Source organism: Schistocerca americana, chromosome 1, assembly GCF_021461395.2.
Source record: "Schistocerca americana isolate TAMUIC-IGC-003095 chromosome 1, iqSchAmer2.1, whole genome shotgun sequence".
In the NCBI taxonomy this organism is placed as follows: domain Eukaryota; kingdom Metazoa; phylum Arthropoda; class Insecta; order Orthoptera; family Acrididae; genus Schistocerca; species Schistocerca americana.
In genome coordinates this window covers 679,820,104-679,844,986 of record NC_060119.1, presented here as the reverse complement: position 1 = coordinate 679,844,986, position 24,883 = coordinate 679,820,104, and the positions used below count along the sequence as shown (strand labels likewise).

The window sequence follows — 24,883 nt, the reverse complement described above, 5'->3', positions numbered from 1 at the left end:
AAAGAATGCTTTTGTAAAACTTGAGAGGGGCGCCCTGTTGGATTGTGTACAATTTGCAGAATTCCATTCTTTCATACACCCATCTGGATCACATTCATTTAGGCCTTGAAGTAAAGTAGGTCTACGTGATCTCAATTTCAGCCTTTTCTGAAGTCTTCACAGGCTTGTTCTTGCTATTCCAACTTTCATTGAATGCTTTCTTTGAGATTTAGTCAGTGATTGAACAAAACACTGCACAGCAATATTAAGACCCTCTTCTGTAGTAACGGACACTGACCTACCTGACTGACGAAGTTCCACTACCATCATATGGGGTGAAGTTGACTGCTGAAGTGAAGTTGACCGAGAAGTTCAAAAAGCATTTTATGTTAAATAGCTATACACGATGATAAACATTCTTTTATTTCAGTTATTATATTTTCTATTCGAAAGTTCTTAACTTGTGGCATTGGCCAACTGCGCAGTAATCTGAATCTGAATACTGTTGTTTTCAAAAAGACCAACTTTTTAAACTTCTTTAATGAGCTAAAATGTGACTGACATAAAACAACTCTTGTATCTAGACCTAATATATGTTATGCACTGACCCGCCATAACAAAAATAGAGCAGTAACATCAGATGATCCATTACATGTACATATTTTATAGACGCCAAACAGAATGTACAAACTCTTGGTGGAAATCAAGGTGAAGTTGACCAGCTGAGAAACCTGGGGCGAAATTGAGTGTCTTTCCTCAAGTGGTTCCTTTATGAACAAGCATTCGTGAATGTGGCAATAGTGTGATCTAATGAATGCAGCAACAATGTGGTACGGTGGATGCAGCAACAATTGTCTATAATAGTCTAATGATTAGTGAAGAAGTCATCGTTGCAGGTGTCTGTATGTTAACTTGCGAATTTGTCACTCAGGCCACAGTTGTGTTTCTTTCTTCATACTGCATAATTTGTCGGTGCAAAAATTCCACATGTATACAAATGTAAACTGTGTGAACTGAAGAAATATACCTGGGATACTTTCGAACTGTGTCTCAAAGAAATTATGAATTGAAAGATTAATATTAAGAAGACTAGTTGAATGTAAAAATTCCCAAAAAAAAAAAAAAAAAAAAAACACATAAATAGGACTCTTGGCTTTCATGATAAAACAAACATGGTCAGCCAGTTTTAGCGTTAAAGAAGAAGAGGAATTACTGATGTACTGACGGTACTTCTCGACTGAGCAAACTGGGGATTTCCACTTTTTGTCAAGGATAACTGAGATATAACAGAGGTATCTCTTTGCATTCCTGTTCCAAGAAAACAGATAAACACTATGTGGGTAAAATACCTATGAAAAGCCACATACAGCTATTTCTTACATTCCTTCATAGAAATGAGTCTCATTTTGTGTGGCCTGTAATTGATGATATACACACAACAGAGGGTTCAGATGTAAAATTTTGCCAACCAAATAGTTGGAAGAAAGAGGGATTTTCGTATTGAAATGGACTTATTGGGGTTCAATATACAGTGAACACATTTTTTGTGCGTGTTTATTTGGAATTTCATAAAGCATATTTTGATAACATAGTTCTGTCCTTAAATTTTCTCTGTATCTTCCTCTGAGATTACTACTAAAATTTAATAATTATGCTAAATTTCTTTTCCATTTATTTACAAAGGTTTGAGAACAATAAAAAATCACTCTAGTCATAAACAATCCACAATTATCACATAACAGATAATCAGTCATATCCACCCCCTGGCATGGTGAAGTTGACATAAGCAGGTTTTTTTTTTTTTTATTTCTGATTTTTTATAGTAACAAAGTGCAAAAATTCTATTACTACTGCTCAATACCCTTGCTCTGAAAGAAAAACTAATATATTAGTTTTATTTGTTTCAGAAGTATTTATGCTTGAAGTCCAAAATCTGTCAGTTTCAACCCTTGTGTCAGTACCAACCCAGACTCTTCAAATCTTAAATTTCATTTGTGAATACTTGGTTAAGATGAAGGTTGGATGTTCGGAAAGTGTTCCACAAACAAATACATGCTGTTATATTCACTGTTTCTTAGATATAAACAAACAATGTAACCTGTGTCAAGTTACTTCACACTAGTGAAGTCCACTACTGACTAACACTATGTTAAGCAAAACAAAGTTTAAGGATTGCTGGCGACAATTGACTTACCTTGTAGCTTAGAACCAAATTTGAAGGGACTTCACTACTTTAATATATCTCCAAAAAATTACTCAAACATACAGCATACCATATAACTTAAGTAATTTGAAGCACAGATAAATACATCTGAATGAAATGCTTAAGTAATAAAGACACTGAAAGAGAATGAAATGGCAAAAACAGTAGTGAATTCGTATGCAATAACACAGTTTTTCAATACTTGGGCCCTAAACAAAAAAATACAGATTTGTAGTGCTTAATTACAATTATATTAACCTTTTCAAGATTGGTACTCCATCCTGACCGGGCTTGAATTCAGCTCTGTTACAAAGTGTTGCTATTCTGGCCAATGCCTTAAATCCTGGGCTTGTTCGATCATACTGCACACCTGAAATAAATTATTCAATAAGCTTATAGATGCACTACCTGCACATACTACTAAAGAGTACAAAAAACAACATGGTTTTCAGAGACACAGGCATTATAGTTTCAAGTAATTTACAGGCTTCTAATATGTCCTGTTGCGTAATAATGGAGAATGTCTGACAATTCACAGTGTAAGAATAACAACAAAAGTACAGATAATATTTTGTATTACTTCATTTTAAATGTCTCTGCAACACACAAGTTACTCATACTGTTCAACAGGTATTTATATATAATGGCACTAATTAAACCCTTCGCAAAAATGAAGCTAACAGTATTTCCATTTTCCTATGTAGAGTTATCCATTGCAGAACAAATTTAAATATTTAAGTAAATTAGAATTTGAAGAGCATGTACTATTCATCACTCACATCACATATTACGAAGTGAAACAAAGAGGTACCCGAGGCACTGCATTACGCTTAGCAGTATAGTACACTCACAGTTCTGTATAAATGCTTCATTACTACCTCACAAATTAAGCAGATAGACCATGTGAGAAATGAAGCAACACTACAAAGAATATGTGAGGAAAGAGAAAAAGTGACAGGTTAATAGGACATCTGCATCAGCAGCCGGTAACAGTTACGGTAAGTTTTTGCTAGAAGAAGCACCTAAATGGAAAAATGGTAAGGTTAGATAAAAAAAAAGATGGATGATATTAGGTGAAGTACTTATGAGTGATGAAAACAGAGGTCAGCATTAAACCAGTGAAAAGACTGAGGCTTTAAACAATGCCTCACAAATTAAAGCACAAACCATATTTTTCTCTTTTAGTATATGTCTAAGTAATACATTTTGTGCAGAATTGTATTCAAATCAGACCCAATGACAACATATACATTGCATAAATACTGTACAGGTAGCATATATGATATGCTACTAATAACAAATGATAAACCTAACATGTTAATGGCTAGAAATTTTTGGTTTTGTTAGCCAATTATGTTTCTGTACTACTTGTTTAATTGCTTGGATACAAAAAAGTCCCATGAAGTGGGTACATCAAGTCCACTTACTTACACTGTCTCTATATGGCCAAATGAGATAACCAATTTTTCCCTATTGATGTTACTTTATTTGTTACTTGCATACAAATAATATAAGAAATTATTGTACTGGATTTTCCTAATTTCCATAAATTTTGTCCTCATTATAAGCACAATGTCCTGAAAATACATCTGACGACCATCCTCAATATAATTAGTTCCTAATTATGATCTGTGAAAACCAGCAAGGGAAAAAATCTGAAACTATTTCTTTACTTTGTCATACCAACACGAGAGTTAACTTCAGCAAATAGATAACTACGGAACTGGAGACTGAGGATCAAACGTGAACCGATATCACTTGAAGATAGAAGATAAACCCTTGAATTAAATTTTACAATATTACTTTTGTATAGTGAAAAAACTATCTGAAATATTGAATTAAGCAAAATTAAATAACACTTGCTAGATCTGTACAACCACATAGGAGGGACTGCTCCTGAGAGATTCACAGACCATGTCACGAAACAAGATGGAAACATTGACAAAACACAATATTTGAGCAGCACAAAAATCCTATAGGGTTCTGTATGTGCTCGAACTATCATGGACTGTTAAGGATTGTTTAGTCAAAATAACCTTGTTTTTAAGCTCTTGTGGAACGTTCACCTTTGTTACATTTATTTTCTCAAGCTTCACAACAAAATGTTAGAGTTAAGTGGCACCACAGTTTGTCCTCTCCCTCCCCCTTCCTCCTTACCCTCCATCCCTGTCCTTTACTTCATGTCTCAATCAGCAGTGCTCTTTATCATTCAGCCACCTCAAACTCTAATCAATGTTTCCAGATAATATAAAAATATTTTCTGATGAAGTACGAGGGCCGTTCAGAAAGTAACCTCCGGTTGATTTAAAAAAATACACCAAGTTAAATAAAAATATTTTAATATATACATCTTACAACTACATCTTTGCACTATTTTTCTACATAGTCTCCATAGCGATTGAGGCACTTATTGTATCTCTTCACAAGCTTTGAAATTCCTTCTGCATAAAAATCACCCACTTGTGCCTGGAGCCAGCCTGTGACCGCATGTTTGAGCTCTTCGTCGTCATCAAACCGCTGTGACCCGAGCCATTTTTTCAAATGCATGAAGAGGTGATAATCATTGGCGCCAGGTCTGGGCTGTAAGGTGGATGGTTGATAACGTCCCACTTGAAGGACTCAAGAAGGGCCGTTGTTCTGCGAGAAGAGTGAGGACGGGCGTTATCGTGCAAAAAAACGATACCGGAAGTCAGCATACCACGGCGTTTGTTCTGTATAGCCCGTCGTAACTTTTTTATTGTTTCACAGTACACGTCTTGATTAATGGTCGTACCACGTTCCATGAGTTCAACCAACAACACCCCTTTGGCATCCCAAAACACCGTTGCCATCAGTTTTCTGGCAGAAAAATCTTGCGAGGCTTTTCTTGGTTTGGTAGGCGAATTTGAATGTGCCCACATCTTTGATTGTTCTTTTGTCTCAGGGTTCACGTACTTAATCCAGGTTTCGTCACCGGTCACGATTCTGTTTAACAATGGTTCTCCTTCGTCCTCATAACGTGACAGAAAGTCTAATGCAGAGGCCATTCTTTCAGTTTTGTGGTGGTCGGTAAGAATTTTGGGCACCCATCGTGCACAGAACTTACGGTAACCCAATCTTGCTGTCACTATCTCGTACAAGAGAGTCTTAGAAATCTGTGGAAAACCAGTAGACAACTCCGACATTGAGAAATGTCGATTTTCACGAACTTTTGCATCAACTATCTGAACGAGTTCGTCAGTCACCAATGATGGTCTACCACTCCTCTCTTCATCATGAACGTTTTCTCGTCCACTTTTAAATAAACATACCCATTCACGGACAACTCCTTCACTCATAACTCTTGGTCCGTACACGGCACAAAGCTCACGATGAATAGCTGCTGCAGAATATCCTTTGGCTGTAAAAAAACCTTATGACAGCACGCACTTCACATTTGGCGGGGTTTTCTATTGCAGCACACATTTCAAACTGCCACAAAAACTAAACTAGCACAGGTACGACGTTCACTCGACCACGGCTTGATGCCGACTGACCTGTTGAGTGCGTGAACGCACAGATGGCGTCGCTACTCCCCCCACAACCCGCACTGTGACCAATCGGAGGTTACTTTCTGAACCGCCCTCGTATTTCCACTATGAAGGCTCAGTTATGACTATCTTACTGGAATTTCTTTTCAGAGTCTCCTGCTCTCAGAATAATTTAATCTCACTGCTGAAATTCTGCTTCTTTTGAGTCCATACTTTAGGTGCTGTATTTTCTCTTCAAGACAATGAGGGGTCATCCTGGAACTAGCTTAAATTTAATGTTAATAATTCCTCTCTTCTCACTACACTACTAATATTTGAAATAGGGTAGGCATGAAACATAATCCACCATTTTCTGGCATTATATGCTGCCAGCATTTCACACCCCCTATTACCACGGCACTAACAAGCACTTAAGCACTGTCACTAAACCTACTGCCTGTTGCTCAAACTGCACATGTTAATCATCCCTGTCATTAACAGAACCCCCAAATCATATCAAGAAGGTACAGACTGACACTTCTACCTATGTATACATTGACATTAGAACTAGTCTGTAATAACTGGAAGATAACTGCATGAATATGCAATGAATTAGTATAAAAACTGATGAACTGTATGATTTGATCCATATCTTCAATTCTTTCTCTCACACGTGCAATGAAAAAGTTTTTGGATCGACTGAACCAAGATTAATTAAAAGTTCACCAAGGTTACATTGGCATTTAACCTTTGTCAACATAAAATTCAAATGCACCAGCCTTGGTTAAAGTTAAATGAAGGAGTTTGTCACAGTCAAAGTTGACCAATGTTGGTGGCCCCTTAATCTTGAACTGGGAATTGTTAAAATAAGTTAAATAAGATGGCAGCACCTTTTGATATTTTAGATGACATAGAAGACAAAAAATTTTACATCTTGACCACATAAATTGTCACCACAACCATATTAGTATACTTGTGGAAAGGGGGAAATTCTTTCGATGATTATGGTGACAGGAAATTTGAAGAGAAATTTCGACTTTCAAAAGAAACAGTGTGGTGATTATTAGGTCATATCAATGAGAGGGTGGAATTTCCTACTTATCAGAATAACCCTGTCTCACCCATGAACAGACTTTTAATAACATTAAGGGCATGGTTATTGGTGATAGTGCTAATGTACACAGAACAACGGAACAAAGAATTACCGTATTTACTCGAATCTAAGCCGCACTTTTTTTCCTGTTTTTGTAATCCAAAAAACCGCCTGCGGCTTAGAATCGAGTGCAAAGCAAGCGGAAGTTCTGAAAAATGTTGGTAGGTGCCGCCACTAACTTCTGCCGTCGAATACATGTAGCGCTACACAGGCATGCTTTGTAGGCACAAAGATAAATACTGGTGCCAAAACCTATGCGTCAGTAAATAAATTTAAAAAAAAAGGTGGTAAACGAGCTTTTTTTTCTCCGCTCCGAGTTTCGACCACTACATTTTCGTACATTATCCAACGAAGTAAATACAAACTCCGTATTGTTCATCTTCAGATGTTGCAGAAATTCAATGTACTACGAAAATCCGACTGGCAAGACTGTTTGGGATGTTTGTCAATATGGCCAACTCTATGTTCTGAATTTTTTCCTACCTGTGAGAAGAGATGGTTGCTAATAGGAACCTGATGAAATACGAATCACATGCAGTATTCTCTTTACCATAAGAATAATACGAATATAAACATTTTGCCATGTATTCTTTCGTGGTTGCTGCTATCTCATTTAAATCCTGCCTGCCTAATAAACTACGAAACTAGAGTGAGACAACAGCAAACGCGGAAGAATATACATATCGTGTCATGTTTATATTTGTATGATTCTTTTGCCTAGTAGTGATACAGTCAGAAATGAAGCACGGCAACTGACCAGATTTTTAAATCTAAGATTACTCTAATTTCTGTGTAGAATTTGATGTACTAAAGAAGCGGCCGCAAAGATTTTCAAACGGAGAAAAATTTTCACCTAACTCTCATTCAGAACATGTTCTATCATACGCGGTCTATTATTTGGTTCTTGTTGATCATTATCAAAGAAAGCAGCAGTGTAAGTAACAACAAATAGCAGTCTCTTGCCATTGTTTCGCTAATGAGACGATTCCTCTCTTTTTTTCCTTAATTGTAAACGGATTTAGCGTGCACAAAAGCAAGCCATGCCGTGAGCGGCGACAGGCCGTAAACAAATGCGACAAACAATGCATGACACAGTACAGTAATGCATTTTCAGCTTAGAGTGACGTAAACACCTATTACAAAGAAAACGGCACTTATCAGATCAAAGCAAAATAAGCAATCGATTCAAACAAGACGAAGCACATGAAAAAGGAAGGGTACGCTTATAAATACGAACGGAGCGCCTGATGCATATCAATGGCTACCTAGTAAAGCTTAACTGCTAAGCTTACGACTCGAACCAAACTACTGTAGGTGTATCGTCATTCATTTGAACTAAATTGTGTCTCATATTACAATGGACCAACTTTGTTTCGATTTGGAGGTGTGGCCTAAAACTTTTCTCTCCCCTTGAATTTCGAGTCTCAAATTTCAGGTGCGGCTCAGATTCGGGAAATTTTTTTTTTTTTCATTATTTCGGGTCTCATTTTTCAGGTGCGGCTTAGATTCGAGTAAATACGGTATCAGTGATGTATGGGGAATCATGGCAGCAATGTCTCCACAATACATAAAGTTTCCTTTTCAAGCAGAATTACACTCCATGATAGATGGTTTCAGTGTACTGGAAGGATTTCCTGAAGTCACAGGTACAGTGGATTTCAGTGCTATCGCACAATCCTGATCTATCAAAAGAGAGTCATTTTGTTAGAATTTGTCAAAGCTAAATATAAAAAAAATATTTGTAGATTCCATCTTTACACGGTATATAGCGATTCAGAGAATTTCCTATTCTGTTGAAGCTGTAGTTTCATTGATAGTACCATGAGCTGTGAAGTGGATGATACCAGGTTAACATCCTCCTCCTTCCAAATATTTTTTCACCTTTTGTTTTCTGAATGGTTCTGGGTCTTTCTTCTTAATCTAATAGAAGTATTACATGCAGTAGTCAATGTTATTTACTATAAATAATGTATTTGCTGTATTTTCTGGAATGTTACCCCAGTGGCCCGAAATGTGACTGTCGGTCTATATTAGAAAGTAAACAGAAGTTATTTCTTGGTTTTATGGAATGCCTCACATTTTTATCTTGTCAGCAAATACCTTTTTCAGTGATGACATGCAGCATTGAAAAAAAATTCCTCTTCCATTCAAATGAAATTATGAAACAAATCATGATCTTGAAACCTATGTGATGAAGTGCATTACTTCAGTCAATGCAACAACAGGAATATGGATATTATGCACATGCAAACTGACATTAGACACTAGAGTTTAACTATAATTCAATTTAAGACTGAAAAGGGGATGAAGAGTGAATTGAGTTAACAAATAACTTTCACCGGTGTGTATCTCAGATCATTGCACGGCACATTTCTGTGTTCAAACCATCGGCGATTTCTAAATCTTCTTAACAATACATCATAGAATTATCGCATTACAGGTGACCAGCTGTAAAAGGAAATCAGTTTCAAATTTTAAGAAATCAGGCCTCCTTCCCTTGTTCTCCATAGCACCGTAAGAATACCCATGTTTCGCTGACATACTGAAAAGTGCCTGTACCACATACAGCAATTATTGTTAACTGTGCATGTACAATGGGCACTTTTCCCTTGTAAGACACAGAGTTAACCATAGTCACCTGGTTAGCTGAACACATTTTACTAACCAGCATTTAATGTTGGTGCAGTGCAGAGAGAACTAAGTTGTGACTAAGTTTTAATCATGGTCACAGGACCCTTGTTTACCTTGCTTTTTAATTGACGTTGATGCAGTTTTTTCATCATAAATTTCTGACAATCTATACAGCTATAGTGGGAAAGCTAGCCTCTTCCATGTGGCTTGAGGTTTATTTTCTTAAGTTAGTTGGTAATTTGTGTAATGCCTTGTCACATCACTACTTATTTTCTAGAGAGACACTGAGCACCTGCTCGCGTCGCCAAATTTTCTCTGTAATGCTGCACTGCCCTCACTCTTAAGCATGAATCAAATGTTCCTGTCCAAGTTGATTTTTTTTATTTTTGTTTGTTTTCTTTAAATCAAATCTGCAACTAATAGTTCAGATAGTTTTACAGTCCAATATTGCCTCCTTCATGAACAGCCAGGAGCAGTACAATCCATGTGTGCAGTTTGCAAAAACAGAAATTCTTCATTAGTTCAATTTCCACAATGTTTAACTTTTCTACAAAAAGGCTTGCTTCTGCCCTGCTCTAGGCCATTTCTGGTGCCAACTATAATCAGTAAGAACTCAAAAAAATTAATATTCTATACTAATTTGTAAAAAAAGGTAACGATATTTTGATTACTTGCATTACATATCACCATACAAAGGCCAATTTGGAAAGAAAATATATGTAAGAACACATCTGCAAAATAAAAGGTCCATGAATGCAACCACATATTGGTGTGCTCAATGTTTTGGTGAAAAATCAGTTATGGATAGTTGAATGTTCACTATACATGCCATGTAATGCAATTTACAGCTCGGCCATGGGACCTGTTGTCTTAGAACGAGGAAATACATGTGGTATGTTTGTTTCTCAGCTGAAGTCCAAAAATTGCTATAATCACTATTTTTACACATGACAACTTCCAAAAGATGAAAACCAAATTTTGGAAACTGTTTTTCACTGTTGTGTTTACATGTTAAGGGCTGAAATGCTTTTGCTAGACTGGTTCTGGTTTCTAACTTAGTTAACACAATGGCTAATCTTTTACAGTTAAATATTAAAAAATAAGGTACAAAACTTCATACTCGATCTAATATTTCTACTTCTCCTTCATTGCACAAGATGTCACTCCATCACATTAGCCAAAAACAACCTGATCATCCAAGCATTTTTAAAAAATGGTTGTGTGTCCACATGGAAGATAAAATTGATTGTGGTTGCTGAAATCCAGCAACAACTGAATTCCCAGTATTGATATTGGAGTTTTTACACAACTGACCAGGAGCACAAATGCAAAATTGTTTTACAAAATACAGTTTTGGGAGCTACATGTAAGTGCAGTGCATATGGACACTAAAATGGTTGTTTTAGGTGGCAGATGTTTTTAACTGTGGTTGTGTCAAATACCAGTAGAGGTCTGGCCTGAATACCTTGTTTACAACTCTACCAACTTGTGTAAACAACTGCATGGTAGCCATTACCGAATGCTTTGTGTTGTGTTTTGCTCATCATTTTACTTTCTTATTTTGAAACGAGTCAAAAGACTAATCCCAGACTGTCATCATGGAGTTCAACTATGACCCCAACAACACTAGACAGGACTGGTGATCCTTGACATACCCTATGGCCCTTACAATCTTAGTTTGTTTATGCTCATAGCCAGCTGCCAGTTTATAATGTCCGCATACTGCCCTACAGCGACTGGAAAACAAAACTTGTCAACATATTTTGATGACCCTGGAAGTCTTTTCCTAACATGTGAATAGAGTTATTTTTGGTTCTACTTCTATGCTAAGTACCTGCAGCACAGTTGAGTATGGGTTGGATGGCTATGAATGGCCATGAAAAGCTGAAGCCTAGAAGAGGTAGAATGGGATGAAGTATAAACAGAAAAGGATGCCGATGCCAAAATCAATTTATTCCACCATAAATGTGTCTCAATATTTGAGAGTTGCTTTCCTGAAATGTTATCCAAACAAGCCATTACAAAGTCAAGCAAGAAATGGATTACTAAGGGAATTAAGATATCATGTAAGAGGAAGAGGGAAATATACGGACAGGCCAGAACAAGTCAGGATCTGACATTACTTGCTTACTACAAAAGATACTCTAATATTTTAAGGAATGTCATTAAGAAGTCGAGAAGCTTATGTGTTCCGACAGAAATTAATAACGCGGATAATAAGATTAAAACTACATGGAATATAGTCAAATGGGGGACGGGGCAGCCTGACAGTGCACAGCATACCATAGCAATAAAGCTAAATGATGATTGAGTGATAACTCACAAGTTGCAAGTATTTTTAACAATCCCTTTCTGAATGTAGCAGGAAAAAAGGGTTAAAGGGTCCCACAAAAATCTTAAACATGACATTCCCCAGGACTTTAGAAATAGCACCAACATCCCCCACTGAAATTAAGGGAATTATAAATATACTAAAAAACAAGAGCTCATGTGGTGTTGATGGAGTCTCTAACAGAATTTTGAAGTGTTGTTCTAATTCAGTAAGTGGAGTCTTCAGTGACATATGTAATGCTTTGCTGGCACAGGGAATTTTTCCAGACAGATTGAAATACACAACTGTCCAACCTCTTCATAAGAAGGGGGACAAGAGTGTAGACCAGTCTCATTTCTGACTTAATTTTCTAAAATACTAGAAAAAGTTATGTATTCAAGAGTAGTCCCACATTTAAGTGAAAATAATTTACTCAGTATGTCACAGTTTGGATTCTGGAAGGGTTACTTGACTGAAAATGCTATCTACGCATTTACCCATCAAACAGTACAAGCCCTAAATAACAAATTATCGGCAGTTGGTGTTTTTTGTGACCTTCCCAAGGCATTTGACTGTGTGGATCATGTCACATTCCTAGAAAACTCAGATTTTATGGAACTGAAGGCTATACATACAGCTACTTTGAATCATACATAACGAACAGAAAGCAAAAAGTTGTGCTGAAAAACACAAATAATGTTGGGAGGGTGGTAAATTCTAGTGAATGGGGAGTTATCACAAAGAAAGTCCCATAGGGTTCAATTTTGGGTCCTCTGCTGTTCCTTATTCATGTGAACGACCTCTGAACTTAATGTTCAGCAAGCAGAACTAGTACTTTTTGCAGATGACACAAGTGTTATAATAAATCCCATTCCAGAAAAAGCAGCTGAAGATATAGTTAAGGACGTCTTTCATAGAATTATTAAGTGGTTCTCAGAAAATGGGCTCTCCCTTAATTTTGAAAAAACTCACTATATCCAGTTCTGTACACCGAACAGAGTCATACCGAGAGTTTATGTAGCATATGAACAGGGTAGATTTCTCCAAATTTTTGGGTGTTCACATTGATGACAACTTGAACTGGAAGAAGCATATTACTGAGCTTCTCAAACAATTAAGTTCAGCTTCTTTCGCTCTTCATATAGTCGCTAGTCTTGGTAATAAACAAATCAGCCTCCTAACGTACTTTACATTTTCCCACTCAATAATGTCTAATGGAATATATTTCTGGGGTAAAATACCTCTTAGACAAAGTATTGATTGCACAAAAGAGAACAGTGAGAAGAATCAGTGGAGTTCACCCAAGGATATCATGTAGGCACCTATTCAAGAAGTTAGGCATTTTAAGTACACCATCAGAGTAATGAAATTCGTTATAAATAATCCATCTCAATTTGCGGAGAACAGTGATGTTCATATGTACAACACTAGAGGAAAAAATGAGCTTTTCTATCTGTTATTGAAGCCGTCAGTTGCTCAAAATAGGAGTACATTATTCAGCAACAAAAATCTTTGATCATTTGCCCAACAACATACCGTATTTACTTGTATCTAAGCCGCACTTTTTTTCCGGTTTTTGTAATCCAAAAAACCCCCTGCGGCTTAGAATCGAGTACAAAGTAGGTGGAAGTTCCGAAAAATGTTGGTAGGTGCCGCCACAACTAACTTCTGCCGTCAAATATACAGGGTGGTCAGACGGTGTGAAATGCTTGTAGGGATGTTACAGGGCAGGTTGTACTGAGACATAAATGTTAAGAAACAAATTCGATACGTTGCTCCGTTTCCGAGTTATTTAGCATAGAATTTCGCCAATCGGGGCGTCGCGCACTCGCATTCAAGCGGCCTGCCAGGGCGGTGTTGCCCAACGAGTGCTTTGTCTCATTAGTTGAAACTTGAATTTACGCGCGCGACGATCTGATTGACTGATTTCAATGCTAAATAACTCGGAAACGGCGCAACGTATCGAATTTCTTTCTTAACATTTATGTCCCAGTACAACCTGCCCTGTAACATCCCTACAATTATTTCACATATTTTCTGACCACCCTGTATGTAGCGCTACACAGGCTTGCTTTGCAGGCACAAAGATAAATACTGGCGCCAAAACCTCTGCGTCAGTAAATAAATTAAAAAAAAAAAAAGGTGGAAGACGAGCTTTTTTTCTCCGCCCCCAGTTTCGACCACTGCATTTTCATACATTATCCAACGAAGTAAATAAAAATTCCGTGTTGTTCATCTTCGAATGTAGCAGCATTTCAATTTACTATGAAAGTCCGACTGGCAAGACTGGGATGTTTGTCAATATGGCCAACTCCACGTTCTGAATTTTTTCCTACCTGTGAGAAGAGATGGTTGCTAAGAGGAACTTTTATGAATTGTGAATCACATGCAGTATTGTCTTCACCATAAGAATAATACGAATATAAACATTTTGCCATGTATTCTTTCATGTTTACTGCTATTTCATTTAAATTGTCTGCCTAATAAACTACGAAACTAGAGTGAGACAACAGCAAACGTGGAAGAATATACATATCATGTCATGTTTATATTCGTATTATTCTTATGTCTAATAGTGATACAGTCAGAAATGAAGCACGGCAATTGACTAGATTTTTAAATCTAAGATGACTAATTTCTGTGCAGAATGTAATGTACTAAAGAGGCGCCTGCAAAGACTTTCAAACGGAGAAAAATTTTCGCTAAACTCTCGTTCAGAACATCATCTATCATACGCAGTCTATTATTTGGTTCTTGTTGATCATTATCAAAGAAAACAGCAGTGTAAGTAACAACAAATAGCAGTCTTTCCATGGTTTCGCTAATGAGACAATTCCTGTCTTTTTTTATTGTAAGCGGCGGAAGCGCGCACAAAAGCAAGCCGTGCCGCGAGCGGCGAGAGGCCGTAAACACTCATTATCAGAACGCAACAAACAATGCACAGCACAGTAATGCATTTTCAGCTGAGTGACGTAAACACCTATAACAAAGAGAACGGCATTTATCAGATGAATGAAAAATAAGTAATCAATTCAAACCAGATGAAGCACGTGGAAAAGGAAGGGTAGCCTGACTCATAGCAATGGCTACCAGGTAAAGCTTAATTGCTGAGCTTATGACTCGAACCAAACTACTGTAGCTGTATCGTCATTCATTCGACCTAAATTGTCTCTCGTATTACAATGGACCAACTTTGTTTCGATTTGGGGGTGCGGCCTAAAACTTTTCACTCCCCTTGAATTTCGAGTCTCAAATTTCAGGTGTAGCTTAGATTCGGGAAAATACTTTTTCCTTGATTTCGAGTCTCATTTTTCCGGTGCGGCTTAGATTCGAGTGTGGCTCAGATTCGAGTAAATACGGTAAAAGTGTCTAGCAGGTAGCAGATCAAGTTCTAAATCTAGCTTAAAATCATTTCTTTTGGACAACTCCTTCTATTCCATGGACAAGTTTCTGTTTCAGAAATTGGAAGGCGGGGGGGGAAGGGTACCTCTAAATGTAGTTGCATGTGTAGAACAAAAAATTTCAGTAATATTAATATTAGCACTATTTATGTGTGTATATCTTGTAATCTGACTTGTTCCTAATCATATTGGTGAAATAATCACAAAAGTGATCTAAGGAACATTACACACAGGGTGTGGACAAGGAAAAAAAAAATTCCCGGATTTCCCGGTTAAAAATACACTTTCTCCCGGGTGGAAACATCGTTTTTCCCCGTTAATTGACAGTATATTTTCTCTCGGAACTGTATAATTTTTCAATCCTTTGAATGGTTATGGTTTTATACATGCGCGTAGAATTTCCCGGCGCTTTAGAAAATGAAACACCTTTTGGAAAGATGTTTGATGTGCAGTAACATGTACACTGCATATTTTCATATTATGAAAGTATAAATTCGAATTCCACCAAGCACTGCATGTTACTTTCCGAAGCATTGAAATAGAAATTGCGATGCGTATTTGTAAGCCAGTCATAGTTCATGTCACGTCATCTAGCCAGCCGATGACAACGTATATTCAGAGCTTCGGACACGTGGTGTAGTCAGCCAATAGTAACATCACTATTAAGTAGCGCGAACACACGAACAGGAAAAGTTAATGGTTTAAATTAATATATATAATGTTGCTACAAGAAAAACAAAGCTTTTACATATAATATTGATCTCTAAGGCCAATATGCTGCAAGAGAAGCTAAGATTTCACATATAATGTTGGGCTTTTATGCCCAAATTACATTTTAAGATACATCACACAAATGTACCAGTAAATTTTTTAATAACGACATAAAAGTGTGATCTTCTGGGCTATAAATTCTTCTAAGTAGCTCGTCATCAAAGAGCTGATTTTTAAATGAATCCCAGATTCCCAGTGAAGTAGGCATCGACATTACATTAAGCTATTCAAGGTTGTTTCAGGATGTAAATTTCCTTGGGTACCAGTACTTTGTTACCTCATGTCTGGTACTTTGTTATGGCATAATGCCATACGTTCTAGGAGATGAAAACGTACACTTGAAATGCTCCGAACAGTTGAAACTAGCCAATAGTTTGAAATTAAACCCTTTGTTTCAAATATATTGACTGCCTCAGCGGAAAAGATTAATAAAAGAAAATTTCTTCAGCAAACCGATAAAAATAACTTCATTGTTCTGCATGGCAATTAATGCTTGACTGTCAGAAAGGTGAAAATAAAATCTGAAACTAATAACGTATTTTAGCCAACCGTAATTATGTGAATGTAATTCTGTCATATGATGACATGATGGAGACCATGGCTGTTGGTTGAAGACAAATGTTGATGTGTTAGGACAGCAACCATCCACAAATTTACTTTCAGTTCCTTTATTCAAAGGCTACCGTTACTGGTTTCGAATCGTTGTGATTCATCCTCAGACGGTTTACATGCTCTCTTTATGACATGTGGTGTGTTTTTTATACATTAATTGTCCTAAAATATAAATAATACATAATTATAAACACGCCACACACAGATGGTTGCGTTACCGATTTTCGTTGCATGTGACTTACGTGAAACATCGGTTTCGAGTGTTTGTTTTCATAAAATTCATCCAGCAGATGTAAATGCATTCCCACTGCATTCTTATTGTTGCACACGTAAATTGTTCTCACTGAACACTTAAGATTTTTCACTGAGATGATTTCTACCACGCACCACATGTTTTGATTGTAGATTGTATTTTATTGGTCCTGTTGTCTACATAGCAGCTTATGCATAAGACATTGGACAAGTCAAATTATAAATATACAGGCTGAAAGTCATTTCAAGGCATACATATTTAAGCTTACAATAATACACTTTATACGTAAGTATTTATATAACACATTTCATAAATTTAAATATTCTTCAATGGAGTAAAAGCAGTGATGCTGTAAATATGACTTTAGAGATTTTACAAATGTATTGACCTTAGTGATAGCTGAGGAAGTTTGTTATAAAGCTTAACTCCCATGTGAAAAGTACCTTTTTGGCACAGTACAGTGCTGATTTGAGTCATATGTAAGTTTGTTTTGTCTGGTAAAGTGCTCATGTATAGCACAGTTTTTTTGCAGTCTCCGGTCCTTGCCTATTACATTTAATTTAAAGAACAAAAGGGTTTCCATAATATATACACATGGTAATGGAGGAATACCAGATTTCTTAAACAGGGGTTTACAAGAGTCTCTAGGCTTGCACCCAAACAAGATTCTAATGGCCCTTTTTTGTAGTTTAAAAGTGCTATTAGCTGTTTTAGAGTTTCCCCAGAAGGTGACCCCATATCTAAGACGAGAATGAAAGTACGCATGATATGCATTCAATACTGTTTTCTCACTACAGCATGATTTTAATGAACAAAGAAGGTAACATGTTTTGCTCAGTTCTGCATTGAGATATTCAATATGCTTATTCCATCTGATGTTACCCTGCAGCCAAAGTCCTAAGAATTTGGTTTCAGTACTGTTACCAACTGGTTCGTCATTGATAGAGACTGATGGGATAAACATGTCCTTGTTAGGAACATTGTGGAATTTTAGAGCAACAGTTTTCTTACTGTTTATTACAAGCTGATTACTCTGTGCCCAGCTGCTAAGTTGTTTCGTGACCGTGTTTACTGTCTGCTGTAACTGTTCATCGTCGTCTCCTTTTAGTAGAATCGTGATGTCATCTGCAAATATGATTGTTTTGTGTGCATTAATATTTAAGCTTAGATCATTTATGTACAGAAGAAACCGAAGCGGTCCCAATACTGATCCTTGGGGTACACCACATTTTATTTGTTTATAGTCAGATAAGTGATTAGATACAGTTTTTAGTTCAATATTTGTGTGCTTGACGCACACTGCCTGCATACGATTTGTGAGGAAGGAACTGATCCACTTGTTGGACAGACCTCGAATACCATATCTTTCTAGCTTTGATAGCAGAATTTTATGGTCCACCATGTCAAAAGCTTTTGACAAGTCAATAAAGACTCCTATTGTTTCCTGTTTTTTGTCCATCAGGTTTAGGATGGAACTGATGCACTCATAGACAGCAGTTGTCGTTGACCTCTTATTTCTGAATCCATGTTGTTCGTTACATAGGATGCTGTTTTTATTTATAAATTTCATAAGTTTCTCATACATAATTTTTTCCAGTATTTTAGAGATGCAGGAGGAAATTGTGATGGGTCTGTAGTTATTTACATTGTCTTTATCCCCTTTTTTATATAAAGGAATAACTTTTGATGTTTTCAACACATCAGGGAAAGTGCCTGCCTGAAGTGAGCAGTCGCATAAATGTGTGAGTACTTCAATTAGGTTTGATGCGCTCTTCTTTAACACTGTTGCAGGTTTACCATCAATACCTGCCGATTTGGAATTTTTTAGTCCTTTTATTGCTTTAGCTACTTCATCTTGTGAAACAGAACTGATGTACATTGCTCCTCTACATGCACTTATTTTATATTCATTTGCCTGGGTGCTCTTAAAGTTTGATTGTACCATATTTTCAGCAACACCTGTGAAAAAGTTGTTAAATGTGTTGGCTTCTTCTAAGGGGTTTGTTACTTTTTTATTTTTATGTGATAGTGTTATATTTTTGCAAGGTTGTCTATATTCTCCACATTCTTTTTTTATAACACTCCACATAGCCTTTGATTTATTAGCTGAATTATAAATGATTTCATCATTATGCATTATTATTGCTGCTTTTATTACTTTTCTTAATATTTTGGAATATTTTTTATAGTATGCGCGTACTACAGGTGAGGAATTTTTTGAGTTACATATTTCATGAAGTAGTCTTTTCTTCTGGCATGAAACCCTTATTCCCTTTGTGATCCAGCTGTTTGTTCTAGAGTTTCCCCGTATGGTTAATGTTTTCAGTGGAAATGCAATTTCAAAGAAATGGGTTAATGTATCAATGAAAGTGTTGAATGTTTTATTTGTATCGTTCATTTTGTACACTCCTAGCCATTTTTCTTTCTGTAATAAGTTGTTGAAGTAGTTCACATTATGCTGATTATAACTTCGATATGCTGTTCTGAAAGACATGTTGTTAATAATACTGCCTTGTACCTTTATGTTTAATATTTGAGCAAGATGATCACTAAAACCTGCATTGAAAATTTTTAGTGAGGTGTTGTGTAAACTCTTCTTGACTAGAAACTGATCAAGAGCTGTTTGGCAAGTTTCTGATACTCGGGTAGCTGCTTCTACTTCAGCCTTTAAATTGTAGGACGTTGCTAGGTTCAAAATGGTCTCCCTATTTCCACTATTCGTGAGGAAGTCAATATTGAAGTCACCACAGATTATCAACTCACAATCCATTTTATTTACTTTATTTAGCAATGACTTCATTTTGTTTAAGAAAAGTTCAAAATTCCCGGATGGTGATCGGTAAACTGTAGCAATAACCAGGTTGAACTGAGTAATTTTTATAGCTGCAATTTCATAATCCTTTTCGACATTTGCCCTAGTTAAGTCAGGTAGTGTAATAAAATCTACATCATCCTTTGTGTAAATTGCTACCCCACCCTGCTTGCTGTTTTTCCTGCAGTAGTAAGCAGCCAAGACAAATTTGTTTATTTTCGTATTCTGGATTAATTCTGGGTTAAGCCAGTGCTCAGAAATGCATAACACTGAGATATCATTAAGTTCATGTGTTAATAGAATGTTAATTTCATCAATCTTATTACGCAGGGATTGCACATTTTGGTGATAAATTTTTAGTTTGGGCATATTCACTACTTGGTAATTGGTAATCATATTTACAGCATCACATACCTCTAGTTTAAATTAGGAATGTCAGCGGTGTTGTATTTTCGTTCTTGTTTCTTGTTTATTTTGTTTTCCTCGCTGTTGGAAGGATGTTCAGGAATCTGATAAATTGTTCTATCCCTTACAAGTCTTTCTTTAATTATTTCACTAACACGATCACAAACAAATCTTTTCCCTTCACAGTTCAAATGCATTCCATGTTTCGTGTGCAGATTTCGATGCAGCTTGCTTATATCCAGTACATCACACTTAGCGTATTGAGAACATAGTTTCCTTATTTTAATGTTTGTTTTCCGAATTTCTTTGTTTACACACGAACTATAAATCAGATCATGCCTATGAGGATGTGTGGCAACTACTGTGTTTCTGCATTTATTAGCTTGTAAAAAATTCTGTAGTATTTTCATGCAAACCTCTGCTTCATTTTTTGCCACATCGTTTGAACCCATTATACAGACGATAAAGTCATTTTCTTGCATTAATTTCGTCTGAGAGTTAATGTCTACAACATTTTTACATCCCGCTCCCGGTTTCACTACACTAGTCACTGCTTACAAACATATGAGTATCACACATCATTGTCAAATGTTACGATATATCATAGCACCTGTGTTTATAATTATGTATTATTTATATTTTAGGACAATTAATCTATAAAAAACACACCACATGTCATAAAGAAAGCATGTAAACCATCTGAGGATGAATCACAACGATTCGAAGCCGGTAACGGTAGCCTTTGAATAAGGGAACTGAATGTAAATTTGTGGCTGGTTACTGTCCTAACACCATCAACATTATGTGAATATATTTTAATTCACATGACTGCTACCGGCCAAAGAAATCAGTTTTGTTTTCATTTGACGTGAGTGCAGTAGACAAAGAGGAAACAGCAAAATCACTAAATGTAAACATGGGTCACATGGAGACTACCTGCTTCCGTGCTTCCCTATTACAACTCAGACTGCTCTGCGCATCAGACCCGTATCTACGATATTTCCGAACCGGGGCAATAGAAGATAGTGGCGTCCCTCGAGCGTTTGCGATAGGACGTAAAAAATTGAAAAAAATCGAATTTTGAAAAATACGTTCATTTTGTAGCGCACATCTTTTTGAAGACTCTGATACATAAAACATACGTGTCCGAGGAATTTTAAAACATGTTATCTGACCTTAAGTGTGCCAAAGTGCTGCGCCACACCTCTTCACACAGCATTCTTCTATCGCACGTCACTGTATTTTGGTCTGTGGAATTGAAACGTGTATATTTTGCACTGGATGCCATCAAACTATGTTCAGGACAGCGGAAACTGAAATGTCCTATGGTGTCTCTCCTGCTTCCAGTCAGCCGGTTTGACATCCTACCCCTCTTTCTTTTTCTTTTTTTTTAAGAAAAAAAAACTCTTCAGAAAATTTGCACTCTTTATTCCCTATTACCTAACAACTTGCTGCTTTGTGTGACATAAAATTAAGTATAGGATACATAAAGCCAGTAAAGAGAAGAGACAAGCAAGACAGTACACATTTCTTCAATCCTTAGCTCCTAGATTATTTTTTTCTGCCTAATCTTGCTACAGCTTTACATGGCGTGCTTTCCTTTCTGTGAAAGGATCTGTTACCTCATCAAAGTTCGTTAAACGTTTTGCTACATGAAAAATCGAAATGTCATTGTCTAATACTGAAAAAGCTGTAATTACAAATAGGCCCAAGACTGGTGTGGTTTCTCGACCTGATTACCTGTATTTTGTCACTGTCTGCGAGATAAAACAAAATAGGGTTTTATAATACTGCAGCAACTGTAACACACGACAAATAAACGAGACCGTTTTGGCGGAAATGGTCGTTTTTATAACACGGCAGATTATAATTCACAAAGTACCAATATCAAATGCCTATTAGGCCTACTACAAGCACAAAGCTTTACGTTAGGAAATAGTTTTACACTTCATTCATACGATCCAGTTTCTCAAGCATGAGATCGAAAATTAGTAGCGCAAAATTTTTATAGAAATTTGGAATCATCTTATTCTTCCGTAATTTGTGTGATGTCCCCGTTTCTTCTCCTTCCTCGTTCTAACAAACAATGTTGTCATCACTAATTCCGTATCTATTCCTGCCAATGTCAAAGCTTATTCGCCAATTAACTTCACTAACGCTGCCAGAATCACCAGTTTAGTTATCCCGCGATTATTCTCCGGTTAGGCATTGTTACGTGTTCGTACAACGCGTTTTCCGCGCTACTTGCAGAATAGACCTTAAAGCGGCTGCTAGCCGGAGACTGTAGAATTGGCCCTTGCTAGTATTGCGATCTGGACAAAAATTTTCCGTCAAAATTTCATTTTCTTGGATACATTGAGAAGATAATACGTAATCTTTCTTACCTGTTAGTCGTTTATTTGCACTCTGGAAGTCTGAATCTATGGATTTTGCTGGTAATCGTAAAAACGCTCATCATTCGCAAACCCTTATCAACCACATAACCAGACAGTGGTTGGCTTTCTTTCGTTCGGCTATACTATGCTCAGCTCGTATAGCCCCCTTTGTCCGCAGGAAAGTTTATTTCTAGATGTGACGAGGATTCCACTGACAGAGACATCACGTACACTATGCACGCATTCACAAATCAACTTATGATTAATTCAGAAATCAACTCAGAATGTGTTCAACAATGTTCACAAACCGACAGGGACACGTTTCAAAGTCATACGAATAATCGATAGACCAACGTGCGGTGGATGCTAGGAGCTTTGTGAAACAAGTTTTATATGAATTCCCTGCCCTCCCCCCCCCAAACCTCACCCCCACTCCTAGACCCATGGCTGCTGAGCAATCTGGCAGCTTGGGCACGCCAGTTAAATTTTTCCCAGTAGCACCTAGCCGCTTTTTTTTTCTGTAGCCAGAAGCGGAAGAAGGTACTACTCAACTGTGCATGCGCATGATCCCACTCGTAACTGCTAAAACAAATCTAATGTTAACAGTTGTGACGTCATGCTCATCGGAGGCAATTTGTTGTTACGAAGCATTGCATAGTCTTCCTAAAGCCTTTGACACATTTTGCTGCTGCCAGACGCTTGTATGAGCACTGTGTTATGTTGCTGTATATGGGGCATTTCCTTTGCAATTTAAGTTTTATTTTAGTTTTTTCTCTCGTTCATGTTTCATGGGTGCAGTATTATTCTGCAGTAGCAGGATACAGTAATATCCTTTGTTAGAGTATTGGTTCTTACCAGTCAAAGTAACAAAAATTTAACTGAGAACAAAAACAATGAAAAAATTCACGGACTTCAAAAAAATTCCCGGGTTTTTCCCGGTTTTCTCCCGGATGAAAAAATTCCCGGTTTATTCCCGGATCTCCCAGTTGTCCCGCGTCATAGACAACCTGACATAACTAAACTAATCTGACACCAATATTCCCCCAATTTGTTTAGTTATCAAATTGGGTGAAAAGAAAAATAATGTCAAGAAAAATATTAGATCAGAGAAACACACTGTTCATCAGCAGAAAAATGCTGCTGATTCCCGAAATAAATACCCATTAACTGGAAATTAAAAAAGTTGAAGTTTTTGTGAAAGAAAACATTCCAGTCAAAAAGCTTTTTTGTAATAGTCATTTTCAATGATCGGAATCCACTCAGTAACGATTGGAGTCCCTAATGGAAGTCTCTTATGAAACTAGCTTGCATCCAAATATCTAAAAAAACTTTAATACAAAATACAAATTTTATTATAGGCTCATCTGTCTGATTGAATATGACTTCATTCTTAAAAGACAGAGATGACACAGAATTGAAATGCCTGAAAAGCTTAGTGAAGTTAATGAGAGGAAACTGAATCCAAAGTAACTAGACAATATTTTTATAAAACACACGCAGATCATGGGAAAGTGAAACGTAAAAATAGAATGAAGTATATTTTGAAAAATGTAAACAGTACACAAGACCAATCAGAAAGATAAACAAAACTGCATATTTTTTGGGAAAAAAATTGTCTTGTTTGTCTCACAGTTCCTGTATAACTGAATATTTCGAAGCATTCATATGAAAAATGTGCTTTGTAATTAGAAAAAATATGAAATTTATTAAATTTCGCAGAACTAACATACATTTCCATCAACTTGTCTAATGTAGGATCAGTAATTTCAAAATTATAGTTAACAAACCTGACTGGTCTTCTGTAGTATCAGCCTCAATTATCTGGTTATCAAACCACATATGGGCAACAGTCATACGATTCTGAGTCAAGGTTCCAGTCTTGTCTGAGCATATGGTTGAGGTGGAACCAAGAGTTTCTACAGCTTCCAAGTTCTTCACCAAGCAGTTCTTTGAGGCCATCCTCTTTGCTGTCAGCGTCAGACACACTGTCACTGTGGCCAGCAGGCCCTCAGGTACATTAGCTACAATGATACCTAACAAGAAAAAACAGTTAGTCATTACATTTTGCATATTTTTATCAGTTAAATATGTCAATACTTTACAGTAAACCAAATTCATTCATTCTCTCTCTCTCTCTCTCTCTCTCTCTCTCTCTCTCTCTCTCTAGGTATGTCTATGCAAGTGAGCTCAAATACAATTTTCAAAGCTGACCAACAATGTTACAAATTTTCACTGATTTTCTCCTTTGCAAATAACTATATGATAAAAACAACTAATTTTTAAATGACTTCTCTACCAAGTAAAGCTGATTTGATTTTTACTTCATTAGCATCCTCTTCACAGTCACATTAAATGACTAAAAATGATCAAAAGTCTCTTTTGCAAGTTACTGAGCCGCATCTTCAATAAACTACAATCTACTACTATGATCTGCAGGTGACGAATGAACCTCCTTACAACATAATGAAAGTCTGTTATTTCCTAAGCAC

At 36.7% G+C, this 24,883-nt stretch overlaps 1 protein-coding gene across 8 annotated transcripts in view; it reads right to left on the bottom strand.

The window, feature by feature from the left end:
• Positions 1-24,883, bottom strand: part of LOC124608920 (sodium/potassium-transporting ATPase subunit alpha) — a 634,604-nt gene that overhangs the window by 58,771 nt on the left and 550,950 nt on the right. For all 8 annotated transcript variants that reach the window (XM_047140031.1, XM_047140033.1, XM_047140030.1 and 5 more), the window contains 2 exons: positions 24,182-24,427; positions 2,441-2,552 (listed from right to left, as the gene is read on the bottom strand). In XM_047140031.1, the coding sequence (XP_046995987.1) occupies positions 2,441-2,552; positions 24,182-24,427 (358 nt within the window). The remainder of the gene's footprint in view (positions 1-2,440; positions 2,553-24,181; positions 24,428-24,883) is intronic.